The sequence below is a fragment of the Tubulanus polymorphus genome, chromosome 4 (assembly GCF_964204645.1).
Source record: "Tubulanus polymorphus chromosome 4, tnTubPoly1.2, whole genome shotgun sequence".
Classification (NCBI taxonomy): Eukaryota; Metazoa; Nemertea; class Palaeonemertea; order Tubulaniformes; family Tubulanidae; genus Tubulanus; species Tubulanus polymorphus.
In genome coordinates, this window is record NC_134028.1 from 18,216,026 (window position 1) to 18,233,137 (window position 17,112).

At 34.2% G+C, this 17,112-nt stretch overlaps 1 protein-coding gene and 1 long non-coding RNA gene across 2 annotated transcripts in view; one reads left to right on the forward strand and one right to left on the reverse strand.

Moving 5' to 3' along the window:
• LOC141904355 (cadherin-23-like) overlaps window positions 1-17,112 on the forward strand; it is a 159,342-nt gene that overhangs the window by 71,742 nt on the left and 70,488 nt on the right. The window contains exons 11-12 of the mRNA XM_074792940.1: window positions 8,896-9,038; window positions 10,994-11,132. Of these exons, the coding sequence (XP_074649041.1) occupies window positions 8,896-9,038; window positions 10,994-11,132 (282 nt within the window). The remainder of the gene's footprint in view (window positions 1-8,895; window positions 9,039-10,993; window positions 11,133-17,112) is intronic.
• On the reverse strand, window positions 12,853-13,285 carry LOC141903181 (uncharacterized). Its single transcript, XR_012619057.1, has 3 exons — window positions 13,239-13,285; window positions 12,986-13,153; window positions 12,853-12,876 (listed from the first exon to the last, which is right to left on the reverse strand). It is a non-coding gene; the product is annotated as an uncharacterized LOC141903181 (long non-coding RNA).

Here is a 17,112-nt window from a genome sequence, read left to right on the forward strand (position 1 = left end):
GATGCAACGCGAGGATCGCATCGCGTCACAAGGCTGATCTACGTCCGGCTTTAAGTTACTGCGGAGCCCCAGAAATATCTTTTTTTTTCGTTCAAAAGACCTTTCGCTTGAAAATTCTTTTGTCGGAACAAAATTTATTTCGTTCCAACCAATAATATTCTGTTCGATTGAACCAATTCGAAAAAAACGTTAGAACAAAGTTGAACAAACTTTTTTTTGTCCAAACGAAAGGATTTTTGTTCGAACAATTATTCGATTGAACAGAATCGTTTGAATTTGATCAGAATTTTCTTTTCAGAACATTAAGTTTTTCGTTCGAACAAGTATACTGTAAAAAGTTTTTTCTCCGAACCAAAAGTATTAAGTATTTCGTTCAACCGAAAAGAATTGTTTTCATTCAAACTTTCGTTCGAAAAAATTGTTTTCATTTCAACAATAACATAGCTTTCAGAATGAAGAAAAGTTTTGGTTCAAACAAAAAGCGTACAAGATTTTCTTGTCAGATCATTAAGTTTTTTGGTTGAACAGCGTGTTAAGGTCGTTTTGGAAATTTACTCGGTCTGGTATATTTTGGATTACTGTGTATGTCATTTGTCAGGACATTAAACAGAAGACGACTTAGGATACTACCTTGCGTGACTCGACTAGTTAGACCGACTTAATCCAAGATGAAGCGTTTCGTTGATTTCGGCTACAAGTTTTCGTTCAGAGATAATGCTGAGCCATTTCGGCAACCTATCATTGATACTGTTTCCTAATAGCCTTGTTTAATAATGGCTGATGTTGTACCTTATTGAATGCTTTGTCGAAATCATAAAGAGTAATTATCGACTAACAGTCGATTTTCCAGAGTCAAATAGGACATCTGGTTCAGTTGTCCATGGTTTCAAGAAGGTCTAATTGACTGTTTGTCGAGCTTCCTCTTATAAAACTGTATTAACCTTTGAACAGGATTCAAAGACTGTGCAGAAAACCCGTTATCGCTGCTTTGCAGCTATATTTAATTTTGTATTCTTTGATTATTATAAAAATGAGACTTTTGATCAGCGATGCTGATTAATTCCCAACCCGGATATGTGACGTAGTGTATAGAAACGAGTGATACTAAAAGTGCAAAAAATCAGTGTTGCCAGACTTCCGGAAATTTCCGGAGTTCCGGAAATCGAAACTTAAAAAAAAAATCCGGAAATTTTCTTCTCCTTACTGCGCAAAAATGCCGTTAATTTTTATTAGAACGGCCACCCATACGTTTTCGCTGTGATGATTGCACCACCACCAATCGTCATGACGACGCCGCGCAGCTCTGCGGTCGAGCGGCTTTTGTGTAAGTATACAGAGTAGTGCTTATAACTTTATTGATTTTATACTCGAATGTGTATTGTAAAATTTTGGAGTTCAATAAACTTCTGTACTGTAACCACGACTTGACTTGCTGATGCGCCGCGCTTGTATTAGATCATCTTTATCAGAGCATTCATAGGTACGTCCCTTCAAGTTACACATCTATGATCATCTATATAGGCTTAGGCCTAAACTATCTATGATCCGTCCTTTTTTGAATGTTCCATTTTTAGGCCAGCCGTAGGCTGAGCCTATTACTTTACAAATGGAGCGAATTTAAATGACATGGTTTCCACACAAAAGGCTCGTTTGCTTGCCAAGTGAGGGCATATTCGAACAAATCACGTATTTAAGTGTAATCCATTCTCGGAATCGTAGCGAGCAGAATTTTGAAATAGGGTCTCATAAAAATGTTTTCTGCATTTTTCACGAAAGTTAAATCGGGAAAATTTCAATTTTTATCAGCCAATCAGGAAGTTGTGTCTTCCCTGTGATTGGTTTATCTGAAAATATCAGCAGCTGTTCACGTGAATTATCGCGATTTCATTACTGGCGCTTTTGCGCATGACATCATGTATCAACACGCGACAATACTTCCGCGTTCGCTACGTGTTCGCTGATTGGCCCATTTACTGGGAAATTCCACAGAAGCCTAATGTGGTTTGTTACAAGCACTGTGATTGGCCCGACCCGATTCTGGCACGGCTTTAGCTTAGTGGGTTCGAATCCCTTGACGGGTAAAGATGTTGGATCCTATCAATATCTATTGAAACAAATAAGTTTCCCGGTTGGGCAGGCGCGGATATCTACCGGAAGTGTTCCGGTTCGATATATCGAGGTTTCTTTGAATTTTTGTTTCCGTACTTATTACCACCTAAAACCGTCTGAACAATTTTGTCACAACCAACATTTCGTTTACAGAAATCAGGTGTTTACGTGGAACCGCAGTATCGTCTACTGTTTTACTTCAGGGTTTTATTTTAAGATTTAAAATTGTATTTCAAGATCGATTTCTATGAAATCTTTAGTTGATTTGGTGTTTGGGAGGAATTTTTATTTGCTCTACAGAAAATTCATCCTTGACAATTGCGCAAGGTTCGCGAAAAAAAAGGTTTTACCAAATCGGGTGTATGACCTTGATATGATAATTAGCCATGTGCTCGAATTGCAAATTCAATCAAATTTTATTCTGCCAAAAAAATGTTAAATACAATTCGCTTTCCGAGAGTTAATGTTATGCTGCATGGAACAAAGTTGTTTTGAGATGGGTCTTGAAGCTATTGAGGTCGAGAGATAACCATCTAGATAGTTCGTGAGTTCCAAAGTTTTGAAGACGCTTCAAGGTAATGTCTTTATAATATTTGGTTTATACGTGTATCTACCCTAGACACATCTTCAGGCCAAAAACTGGCCCTCTCAGATTCAAGATGGCCGACTGGCAGCCATTGTTGTTCGCCAAAATCAGCACTTTTTACACATTTTTGAAGTTTTCGAGGGAAATTTTGAAGACACTTTTATCTATAACCTTGATCATTCGTATATATTTGTATCCCCCGAGGGCCCATTGGCATGAGAAAAATTGGGTCGATCGGACTCAAGATGGCCGTCCTGTAACCTTTTTTGTTCCCAAAAATGTCAATTTTGGCCTGAATTCTGAGTACTGTAGCTTTCTAATGGTGTGCCATGTTTCATTGCAATTTGTAATGGATATTCTTTGGAAAGGGATCTTTTATATCAGAGAGGGTATTTTTGACCAGGCAATTATGACACACTTGGCGGCCATCTTGGGGTCATCAGTACTCATTCGTAGGTGGGAAAAAAGTTTTTCCACATAATAATTGATACTTAAGCATATTTTGCTACCATAATCAATTGGAAAGTTGCAGCTCATGACATGTTCTATGATCGAGGTGAGTTTCAAGCTCATTGGTTTTTGTTTATGGCCCCCAGGGGGCGTTGAACAATACCATAACTTAGTATTTCTATATTACATTCGTACCTATGCATATTTTGCTACCACAATCAATTGGAAAGTTGTAGCTCATGACATGGTTTCGACATTATATTGATACCTAAGCATATTTTGTTAAAACAATAAATTAGAAAGTTGTAGCTTATAAGCTGTTCTGTGATTTTGGTGAGTTTCAAGCTCATTGGTTTTTGTATATGGCCACCAGGGGCGTTGAACAATACAATAACTTCGTATTTCTATATTACATTCGTTCCTGCTGTCTGTGTTAACACACGATTTTACTATGTAAATGATATTGAGCAGGGAGTGTATATTGATAAATATAACCCACAGATTACATCATTTATTAAAAGCAAATCTGACAGGCTGGCCATTGTGCCCCTTGGGGCTCTTGTTTTAATTTTCAATAGGCCCGTATGCGATAGTTCCCCGGAAAATGAGTTGCATAATATTCACGGATAAATTGATTATTAACGAAATTTTAAATATTTCCTTGCCAACTAAGCGCTCAAGCGCTACGATCTTGAATTTGTGAGCGTTCATCGGCGCATTTGAACTGCAATAATTCAGGACTCGACCCGTAATGCGTGAGAAGATGCTGATCGTCAACGAATGAGGATGTGCCACATTGGAAATAGCCATTACCTTCCAGAATATAATAAGTTGTTCATGGGTTCACGATCGCTCTAAGTGCTCGGAAAACGCTTCTAATTTTTGAAATTTTTTTGGGGGAGACCCCCAAACCCCCTGACGCCCCAGAATGAAGGAATTTGCAACTACATACATGTAGCATAGCATATTTCTTGTCGTGGAGCAGTGAGCATTCATAATCGTTTTAAAGTCATTCCCTATTTGGTAAAACTACTATGAGAGGATGACTGATATAGACATTGCCGATATTTCTGTGGGCTGAGGTAGTCTTATCCAGTACTGGACCATAAAAGCAACCTGAAACCGTAAACTTGTTTGTGTAGTATCCCAGCCTAGCCTGTGCCATCCCATGTAATAGTAATTTGTGCTACATACATACATTGAATATCCAGTATGTTGTATACACTACAACTTAAGTGGGTCACTGGGTAAAGCCAGTAACACCAGTACAGTATTCGAAGGAATAATCACATTTATCACTATCACAATACAAATGGAGTGAATTTAAATAACCTGGTTTCCAGAGCAAAAATCCTATGAAGCAGAATTTTGAAAAAGGGCCTCGTTCAAATTTATGTGAGCGTTTTTGCCAAAATCTGAGCAAAAGATATCTGTTTTAAAAAGCCAATCAGAAAGCAAAGACTCCCCTATGATTGGCTTAGCCGAAGAGATCAGCAGGTGTTCATGTAAACCCGTGGTACCATCTACTGTTTCACTCCCAATTTTTATGCCCCTACAACACATTGTGGGGGGCATACTGTATTCGCTTCGTCGTCCGTCCGTCTGTCAATCAGTCTGACCGCAGTGGTTTCTGTGCCCTAGCACCTCAATTCTTTGACAGATTTTCTTCACATTCAACAGTTGTGTTGTACTATATGAGGTTAGTAACTGATTAGATTTTGGGTTGTGTAGGTCTTAGGTCAAGGGGACAGGAAGCCATTTTGTAAGTTTCATTTCCGGGCTCTTACTCCTAATCGGTTTAAGATAATTTACTGAAATTCTATGGATGAGTTATCCTATGGACCTTGGGTAACTGATAAGATTTCCGGTCCAGTAGGGTCAAGGTCGCAGGAAGCCATTTTTTAAATTTCATTTCGGGGCTATAACTCATAAACGGTTTAAGATAACTTAATAAAACTCTATGGATGGGTTATCCTAGAGAATGTGGGTAAGTGATTAGATTTCGGGTCCTGTTGGTCAAAGGTCAAGGTTACTAGAAGCTTTTATGTATTTTTCATTTCTGGGCTCTGTCTCATAGGCGGTTTTAGATAATTTGGTGATGGGTTATCCTAGAGACTGTGAGTAACTGAATACATTTTAGGTCCTGTAGACCAAAGGTCGAGGTCACCTGGAGATGTTTTGTATTTTTAATTTTTGGGCTCTTAATTCATAAACGGTATAAGATAACGTTGTGAAATTTAATGGATGGGTTACCCTAGAGACTGTGAGTGACTGATAAGATTTCGAGTCCTCTAGGTCAAAGGTCAAGGTCACCGGAGGCTGTTTTGTATTTTTCATTTCCTACCTTCATAAAAAGGGTGACATACGCTCAGGGTGTATTTCAAGCTCAGGCATTTCATTTGATGTGGGTGCATCAGTTGTCTTCAGCGGCATTCTAGTTATTTTAAGATTTAAAATTGTATTTCAAGATCGATTTCTGTGAAATCTTTAGTTAATTTGGTTTTTGGGAGGAATATTTTTATTTGCACTACAGAAAATATCATTGACAATTATGCAAAGTCTGGGCGAAATAGCTTTTTCTCAAATCGGATGGATGATCTTGATATGTCAATTAGCCATGTGTTCAAACTGAAAATTCAATCAAATTTTAATTTGTAAAAAAATATTGAATCCAATTCAATTTTTCTTTATGGAACAATTAGTTCATCAAATCCAATTCAATTTTGTTTTATTGGGCAAATTCTAGAAAATTCAATTCAATACTGCATTCAAATCAATGCATTAAAGACCAATGGAAAAGATTTATCTGAGGTATTTGTTCCTGCCAGCTACAGTTGCTGTCTGTGCTACTTATGAAAACACAATTGTATTGTGTAAATATTAGGTATTGACTGCTGAGCTGGGAGTGTATTTTGACAAATATAACACAATGCATAGAATGCATTATTTGCCATTTTAGGAAAAGCTGACATTCATGTCCAAGGTTTGTAACTAATTCTATAAATAATATACAGTCTGTTAACTTTTGCTTGATTATGCCAAACTAAGGTAATCATAATGAGGCTATATATAGTGCTAAATCCAGAAAAGCTGCTCAAGTTTCTCTACAGATGATGAATCGTTTCGATAGAAAAAATTTCAGATGCTTCTTGAATTCATTGATGGGTTTAATAGCGACAGGCCATAGTTATATGTCTTTCATCCATTTATTTTTCACCAAAGAAATCAATTAAAAGTTCTCTTTTCAAAATGTTTAAAGGGTAACTGACACTTTTTCAAGAATTTTCTACTATTGCAATAAAATGATTCATTATAGTATACTATTTAGATTGACAATTTGAAAGATCGAAAAAAATTTCAATTTATAGTGATATTTGATGATTTTGATTTTGCGCGCCTCGTTTTGTTTATATCGTTCCGGAAAAACATGTGTACTGCAGGCTATTTATAGAACCTACGTCATTGAAGGGAGCTACTCAATAATGGGGTCTGTAGAAATGAATAGAATCTTATCGTGTTCGTTTTAAGAGCTCAGTGCGATCCAACGTTTTAAAAGGTATGTAACTTAAACCTTTTAAACCTTAGCCACCTTTATATTCTTACAATTACTTTGACTTATTGTCTTAACCTTGAGCAGCAAGTTATTATTTGATGCTGAATATACAGAGTAATGTGAATAAAGTTCTGTTTAAAAAGAAAATAGGTCAGGGCCCCCCTTACTTTAAGTTTGATTATTATTTGCAGATCTGTAGCAATGTCAGCTAATAAAATGATTCCCAAATCATGGATATCAATCTGTTTGATTCTGGTTGTCAATGAAAATAAGGCATCTGTAAAACTCAAGTACTACAAACTACTTACTGCTAATTACTTGCACTTGACGAAAGAGAAGCCTTTATTGAATGACCAATCCCTTTGAGCATATGGCTTTTTAAATATTTGGTGTCCAGTACAGCAATCATAAATAAATCGCCCATAGATATGCTGAACAATTTGTGGCTATAATCAAGAGCCAACTTCTTTATGGAAAGATCTATGACCATCCACAATATCAGTCATCTGGAGAAAAAAGGTACAATCTAAGCGAAACAAAGACAAAATTAAATGGGGTTTTTGTAACAAGTTGCTCGACAATTAACAACGGTTTTCAAGTAACACTTACCATAACACAAATCCTCGTTTTCATTAATTTTTTCTTGCTGAAAGTACATATACTTGCCTAAATCAATGGAAATAAATGGAAAATTTTATAAGTTATTATATAAATGTAGAAATAATTGGCAATACTGTGCAATACCTGATCATTCAGTACATCATAATTATCGGAATTGTGGCGACTATGGTTAGTCGTTTTTCGCTACTGGACACCAACGTCGACAACAGGCTGCCGGACCATACGAGTTCCAGCGCGCCGCCACCTTCGACCGACGATTTGGTTGTTTTTCGCTACTGGACTCGATGATGATCGTACGTGGTTGCCGGCCTCCAGTATCCTTGTGGTAGTTTCATCTGTAAAATATTAAGAAATCATCAGTTATACCATACAAACCCGCCTCTTTCAGTACTGGACAGATTGTGATTTAAAAAACGCTCATGGTGTAATCTAGGCCTACTTATTACTTAGATTTAACATTACATCCCATTCATCATGAATGAAATTAAAATAAAGTTTTGCATCTGATTTAATTGATTAAGAAGAGTAAACGCCACAGATTGTACCAATTATAGTTCACTCATTTAACATAACGTTGACAATAAGTCAAATATTTTATACAACAAAATTAATAATACTAGCCTTGGAGCTTGAATTTAAACACCAGACTGTCTCAACTAAGAAATTAACCACGAAAATTGATTAAAAACAGCAATGAATTTGCTCAAAATAATTGCAAATGGCGCCGTACTGACTGCATGCTCAATCCCAGTCCTTCACTAGCTGTCGTGAATGGGTTCGAATCCCAAACCTGATATTTTTTCAAAGTCGTTTTTGAACATTTGAATTTTTGTAAGTCAATAAGTGAACACTTATTGGTATAATAACTTTTATCTCATTAATTTAGCCGAATGAAAAAAAGATATTTTGTGGTCATGAAATATTTCGAAAAATACTGATCAATAAATACATTTCTTTGCTTAAAAAATATATTTTCATATCGAAAATACACAAAAAAAAGATAATAGATTTTTATACATGAAAATACATTTTATTTTCTTAAGGGATTGGCCTTGGGTGGTACACTTGTAGAATACTTTCCAAGTACAGTTTTTCGTGAAGTGCACTTTCCCTATGATAAAGTGCACTAATTTTACAAAAGCAGACTCAATGAGTACACTCACCAAGTACACTATTTTATACTCACCAAGTACACTATTTTGTGAAGTGCACTTTCCCTATGAAAAAGTGCACTAATTTTACAAAAGCCGACTCAATGAGTACACTCACCGAGTACACTATTTTATGAAGTGTACTTTCCCTATGAAAAGGTGCACTAATTTCACAAAAGTAGACTCAATGAGTACACTTTGAGTGTACTTAACTCATGGAAGTGCACTTGAAGTGCACTTTATTTTCATAAAGGAGTGCCCCTTGGGGCTCTATTTCAGCTAAATTTTGTATTTCCGAGTAGCACTTGAGGGTTATCAGTTTTGTAGCTAATTTGTAGGATAGGAATATAGTCTTACGTATGCTGCCATTTAAGCTGTCAGCGCTGTTTTATTAGTTAATGAAGATTGCTTTGTTATTTTTCCAGATGCTCCAGCAGGAACTTTGGTAGTTAGGCCAGAGGCTAAGGATCCAGATGGTAATCTTGCTCGTCTTCAGTATCGTATTCCAATTGATTCTTATGAGTTTAAGCGAGCTGATGGACAAATTCTTTTGAATTCTAATCTGAGGGTAAGGTTTGTAAAATTACAACCTTGATTTTCAAATTTCAGGTTGTTAGCCCTGAATGAGCTTTAGTACCAGCTAGCACCTGGGATTTATACTGGGATTATATGTGTGATGAAAGCTGGACGGCCCAAATATTGGTTAACAGGGATAATAATATTCCGCCGTTCGGCGGATTTCCGCCTTTACAATCAATTTTCATCATTACTCTGGTCGATGCAAATCAAGGAAAAAATGGGGGGATGCTGAGAATGATGACTGGTTTACTAGCATCTTAAGGATAGATTGGTATGACCATATAAGCATTTCCCGATTCCCTATTATTAAATGCGATCATTTTCGTTAGTGGCATCTGGGGCTTCTGAAGAAAGAGGGAAAACCGATATCAAAATTCTGGGAGCCGCAATCGAAAAACAAAATTGCGATCAATTCATTTGACTTATCATACGTGGTTCGCTTGTGATTTAAATGGTTATAAATATAAAGGAGTAGGCTGTTTAACTCAGTATCTGAACTTGTCAATAAGCCCAAAAAATATACCTTTGCTGGATGATTGAATACTGAAGAACGAATTTTGGCCGTTTCAGCTTGTGAGAATTTGGTAAAATTTATTTCACATATATCCGCTAGCTGATTTGTTATTTAATACTTAACGTGCCTTACGAATATTAAATTGAATGGTAGGTAACAATGACTTTTTTCAGGTATCTTTCATGCACCCGTCAATGAATTGGATCAACCCTCCCAGCTCATCCACTCGATTTTACACAAAATAGTTGGGGCGGTCTACTCGATCAGAAATCTATTTTACAGCCCTTAGCAGTCCCTGTGCATTCACCTACAATTGACGTGTTTCCGTTGTGATAGTGGTGCACTCCACCTATACTCACCAATGCTTTTTAGCCCACTTGGGACTTTAGTCCCAGTGGGTAACTAAGTAAAACTAAGTAATATATAGTAAGTAAAATATCGCTGATTGAAAACTTAAAGCAAGAGATTTTAATTGCAAATTAACTAGAGCATGGCGGATTTAGGTTCCAATTTCCGGTTCTGACTAGCGCCATCAGTAATTCAAGAACTTGAATTTGTCGATATCCCGTATTATGACGCAATTGGTGGCCATCTTGGTGTCATCAGTACTCATTCATAGGTGGGAAAAAGTTTTTCCACATTATATTGATACCTATATATTGCATATTTTGTTACCACAATCCATTGGAAAGTTGTAGCTCATAATGTGTTTTATGGTTTTGGTGAGTTTCAAGGTCATTGGTTTTTGTATATGGCCACCAGGGGCATTTAATAATATAGTTATTCTATATTATATTTGTCCCTATGCATATTTTGTTACCACGATCAATTGCAAAGTTGCTGGGGCGTTGAATAGTAGAATAACTTAGTATTTCCTTATTAGATTGGTACCTAGGCATATTTTGTTATCATGTTCAATTGCAAAGTTGTAGTTCATGACATGTTCTATGATTGTAGTGAGTGTATATGGTCACCAGGGGGTGAAGTTGTTAGATTGTTGAACATTGGAAACCACTTCCCAAGTGGGCATGGTGTCCCTGGACCCCTAGTATTTTTATTTAACCGGTTAGCACTCTGGAATTTCACTATGTATATTGGAGAAATTGAAAAGGAAGCCGGTGATTTCTGTTCGGTATTTCAAGGACTTAGGTGTATAGTTTATCATATGGGTTCAAATTCCACTGTAACCGTCTTTGTGCAGCATTCGAAGAAAGTACCGCGGCGGATCCGGGCGGCTTGAGGAGTAATCGGTAGGGCTGATATGGGTGGCTTGAGTGCTAATGGGTTAATGAGAAATCATCATGCAGTCATGTGTGATTATTAAGTGCATGTAATATTGCTCGACAGAGATTGTTTAACTATGGGGGAGGCCCCAAAGGCCAGTGCTGCAGCATGTAAGGATTAACTTATGATTTATTTCATATCAACAGACACAGTTAACTATTAATACATTGAATGGCAATGTGACAACGATAACTACTCTAAAGCCTGAGAATACAAAACAATTCTCTTTTCTAATCATTGCTGAAGATATTGCAGCGCAAGATCCTGCTCATCAGCAAGCTACTGGTAAGTAATTTCTATTTTGAATACCCAATGGCTTGGAATTGAAGTGATGAACCATATGCTTGGTTTCATTCATGTCCAAGGTTTGTAACTAATTCTATAAATAATATACAGTCTGTTAACTTTTGCTTGATTATGCCAAACAAAGGTAATCATAATGAGGCTATATATAGTGCTAAATCCAGAAAAGCTGCTCAAGTCTCTCTACAGATGATGAATCGTTTCGATAGAAAAAATTTCAGATGCTTCTTGAATTCATTGATGGGTTTAATGGCGACAGGCCATAGTTATATGTCTTTCATCCATTTATTTTTCACCAAAGAAATCAATTAAAAGTTCTCTTTTCAAAATGTTTAAAGGGTAACTGACACTTTTTCAAGAATTTTCTACTATTGCAATAAGATGATTCATTATAGTATACTATTTAGATTGACAATTTGAAAGATCGAAAAAAATTTCAATTTATAGTGATATTTGATGATTTTGATTTTTGCGCGCCTTGTTTTTATATCGTTCCGGAAAAACACGTGTACTGCAGGCTATTTATAGAACCTACGTCATTGAAGGGAGCGACTCAATAATGGGGTCTGTAGAAATGAATAGAATCTTATCGTGTTCATTTTAAGAGCTCAGTGCGATCCAACGATGTTGTGCTGGCACTGCTGGACTATTCTTGTACTGCATTGCATCAGCGTTGCCTTACAAGCAGATACCTATATCCATGCCTTAATAACATTTTTATGGATAATCTTGTTAGGTGCCAATGTGGACAATGTCAGATCTTAGAGATGGAGCAGGAGTGTGTGTGCTGTAAGGAGATGACGTCGTGAAAAGTAGACTGGAATGGGCTTGGGAGGAGTCCGGACAAAATGGAGAGATCTGACGGACACGGCAGCTTTCGCTTCTATCTGTTTGAACCCTTGGGTCCTGCAGCTGATGTGGACCGAATTTAAACGGCAGTATGGACAGAAAAGTTTTGAAGGGCCAGCAAATGCGAAATTACGACATATAGCGTACAGATCATTTTTTCGGTGGTGTTGGGGATATTTGGGCAAGGAGAATAGGAGTATTTTGTCTGCTTGTGTCGTTTCTTGTATCCGCGCACATTTCCCTGAGGACGGTTTTGAGGAGGACCATGTATATAAAGGATTTCATAATGTGTCGATTGATGGACCTTAATGAATTGAAATGAAGGAATTCAACTTAAAAATTTAAAAGACGTTCATATATTCTTTTTAACTTGTGCTGTTCTTACAGATAATTTTATAAAACAATGACATCGCTAAGATATAAAATATAAATTATTATTGCATGTTCATAATCTATCAAACTTTTTGCTATCAATCCATTGAGTTCCAATATAAACATCTGATCACAATTAATTGTTCAAGTAAGGAGCAGTTTGGTTATGCTTAAGTAGATCAATAATTTCATTTTCAGGTTCCTATCATCAATTTTCTACAGATATTTATTGAGTGAACTGGTGTCTACAACTTTCACTTAGACTTGTTAGCTTAGTTTCACCATTAATCTTTCCATGCAAATGTAGATATTTTGTCTTCATTACCTTAAAAGGACATGAAAAATATTTTTAGGTGGAATTATAAAACGAACACAAGATATATCATTATTCCTGATGTTGAGAAACGTACTTCGTATCTTTGAACTGCCAAATTTCAAATATATTTCTTCGTACATTATTCTTCGAATTAAATCGTCACTTCGGGTCATCAATTTTTCAGCAGCTCTGAAAAGAGTGTATTTTTGTTAAGAAAATCACTATAATTGTCATGTTTTCATGTGCATTACAAGATTATTTGAAATTATTCCTTCAATCTACATGCCAAGAGACTTACCATTCAATCATCTATTAGTGTTTTTTAATCTTGTCCTGTGCATTGCGATGGCTTCTTCTTTGGGGATTCTTTCTTTGTTTGATGAGAGTCGGTGGTACTGTGATTATTTTTCTTGGCCATCTGCTTCTACGTCCTTGAGTATCCTTTTCCAGCAAATGTCGACATATTCTGAAATAAAAAACACTGTTAGCCAACAATGTGTTTGGTAAAATGAATTATTTACATAAGTTCAGTTAATAACTTGAATATTCACCATAAGTGGCATCAGTCAGTAGTTTCTGCTATGTGTGGGTGTCCTTGTATTTTGGATAGACAATACTATATTTATTGGTCCCATCAATCTTTGTGCCTGGAATTCTGTCACTATTCTCATTGAAATGTAGGGCAGCTATTTGTAACCTAAGAGAAGACAATATGACAGTCATCGAAAGAGAAGTACAATAAGGAATAATACAAATCTTGAGGGCTTAAATGACGGCATTGTATTAATTCCAAATCTTGATTGATATAAGTATTAGCAGGGACATACGTATGAAAAAATAGAAATCACTCAATTATTATATACTTTGCTTACCTGCTTGTCATTTTATTGTAAGAGAACTGAATCATCTTCTGTGAAGATACTCCAGTTTACTGGTCTGGCCGTATGGTGACATTATCTTCGGCATTCGGCAACGCTTTAAGCCTTCCAATTCCATTGCATTTGAATTATTTACCTCGTTGGACTAAAAAAATCAATAACAAAGATGTATATAAACCGTTCTCTGTTTTAAATTCAGGAAAAAGCAAGATTTTATGGTTCTGACATACCTGAACAAGTTCAAACGCTATCACTTAGTTAGTTATTAGATCCATCAGAGTGTTACTTCCAAATTTAGCAGAATGACCCATAGAATCGCCACGTCCATCACCAGCAAGCAATCGTGGCCTGGTAATTTGTTGAAAAGTGCCGATCTACTTGCTTCCCACACTGATGAAACAGCATCGTGAAGATAGTTTTTCTGGTACCGAAAATATGTCCTGGTACTCTGAGCCGCTATATTCATGAAACTAAAATTGGATTTACCATTTCATTTATAACTTAAAACAATTATGTTTGATTTGACTGAAGGCATTGTTTTTACTGCAACTTACTTGAACAGTCGAAAAACTTTTGTGGGCAAACTTCCTGTTAAAAGAACCATGGCACTTAATAAAACATCCAATATAGGAATTCCACGAGCAATTGTCGGTTGGCTGGATCATTCAGTAGATTCACCACAATTCAAACAATTTGTTCTGACAGTCAACATTGTTCCTCTTTGCCTCTTCCAAACTTGGTTCTCTCTTCCACAGTGCCGGCAGTTTTGTAACAGTTGCAGAATTGCTGACTGGAACACAATGATCTTGGTTTGGTCTTTATACAACTTATCCGATTCATCACTGCAATGATCAATGAAGTTTTATACAAAAGAAAGGAAAACATCATTCATGATTAAAATATTATACTTCACTAACAGTAATAGGGGTAATGGGCTTTCAAGCCAAAGGTCGAACGGTCGAGCTCATTAAAAAACAAAACATTAAAAGTAATTTAAAACTATAATATATTTTCATAACCGTGTGTATTTTATATTATAACTAAATATTTATTCTAAGATATCAATAATTAAAATTTTAAAAGCATATTATATTAAATCAATTGGTCGCTCCACTTCGCTACCGCTCCGCTTCGCGACCAATTGATTTATTTACAATACACAAATTCATATAATCAAATATATTTTAATAATAATAATTATTCTATTATTCAACTGAAATACACACGGTTATGAAAATATATTATAGTTTTAAATTACTTTTAATATTTGTTTTTAATGAACTCGACCATTCAACCTTTAACCTGAAAGCCCATTACCCCTGTTACTCTTAAAATAATCATGTAAATGAATAACATTTAAATTGACAGATTATTCACTATAAAAGTATATATTTACAACTCTATTTCAATATTCATATTTGTGTGAGTTAGATTTTTAAACATTAAAAGTGTTAGTAAAGTGTGATTGAAATAATGCATGATATAAATCATTGAACTTCTAAAATCTATTTTAATAAAAAATTTAGTATTAAAATGGAAGCAAATAAGTACTACTGCCCAACATGTAATATCAATATAGATAAATCCCAAAAAGCGAGACACAATAAAACTAAAACACATTTAGAGAATAAATTGAAACTAGAATATAAAGATGATATATTAGAATCTAAATTAGATGAATTAAAGAATGAAAAAGAAACATACAAATGTGATACATGTAATCAATCATTCAGTGATAAAAGATATTATAATGAACATTTAAAATCTAAAAGTCATATTAGAAATAAGAATAATGATATTTTAGGTAAAGATTATTTTGATAAAGATAATGATAAGAAACAGAAGACAATTAAAAGCATAAAAAATAAATTAAACAATAAAAGACCATACATGGAAGATGTAAGAAAATATATTAATTCATTAGATAATAAAAAAGTTATAGAGATAACCGAAGCATTTAAAAGTGATATTGGCCCAGCAGCTATCGAGTTTAAATTTCATAAAGGAAAAACATTAGAAGAAAATAAAAAACATTTAGAAAATATGAAAGAAATAATAAAAATAATAACTGATGTTGAATATCCTAAAATAAGTATATCTTCTAAAGTTAAATTCATAAAATCTGAAGATAAACCAATATATAATATAAATCCTCATTCACAACATATTATTTCAAAACAACATATAGATGATAAATTAGATACATGTTATAATGAAGTAAAAACTAAAATAGAAGAGAAATATTTTGAAGGATCTGGTTTAATATTTGATGAAATACTTTACATGTTTATAACACAAAATATAATAAGTTAACTAAATCGAAACCAATAGATGAAAATAATGTATCATATTATAAAGAACCAGATATTGAAGCATCGAGTTATATTAAACATCCTGCAACTTATAATATTTGTAGATTAACTCTTTATAAACCATTTGAAAATAATTATAAGATAGATAAGTATCCTGTTAGAATTAAAAACATCCCAAAGATAGAAAGAGATGATAATTTAAGAATAAATGTATTTGATTTAATCAAATTACCAAATACAAAAGGTAACAACATAAAACATTATACATTAGAACCTTTATACCTATCAAAAGATTATGATTCAAATAATGTTATAGATATACTATATTATGAGAATCATTATATGTTGATTAAACAAATCGATTTATTTTTTAAATCAGAAAATGATCACCATAAAATATATCTATGTAGAAAATGTTTACATAGATTCAGTAATGAAAGTACATTATTAAATCATAAACAATTATGTGAAAATCATGATTATTGTAAATTAGTTTTACCAAATGAAAAGGATAAAATATTAGAATTCAAAAAATATGATTACAAAAATAAAGTACCATTTGTAATATATGGGGATTTTGAATCATTAAATAAAGAACTAACTGATCAAGATAGAAAAGAAATATATTATAAGAGAATGAAATTAAATTCTAATGAAAATGATTATTCTGAAGAACCACCAATAACAAATACTATTAAAAAGATTCATCAATCAGCTGCAGCTTTCGGGTTATATATTAAATCTGATTATCCAGAACTAATTGAAAGTGAATATTATGATTATAGAAATGAAAATGTTATCAATCATTTTTGTGACTTATTAATTGAATATGAAATAAGATTTAGTAAATTATTGAATACAAATATAGAAATTATAATGACAGAAGAAGATAAAGAAGAATTTGAGTTTGCAGATAAATGTTATTATTGTGAAAAGATATTTAATTATAAAGATAAAAAAAGTAAGAGACCATGATCATTTGAATGGAAAGTTTAGAGGCGCAGTGCATGAGAATTGTAACTTACAAGCTAAGAAAATTAACTTTGTACCAGTTATATTTCATAATCTATCAGGATATGATGCACATTTATTCATCAAACAGTTATGCCATAAAATAGAAGAAATTAATAATGAAATAGAAAGATTAAATTCAAATAGATCAAAAGATAAAATACCAACTTATAAATTTAGAATGTTAGCTAAAACATCTGAGAATTATATATCATTCCAATTTG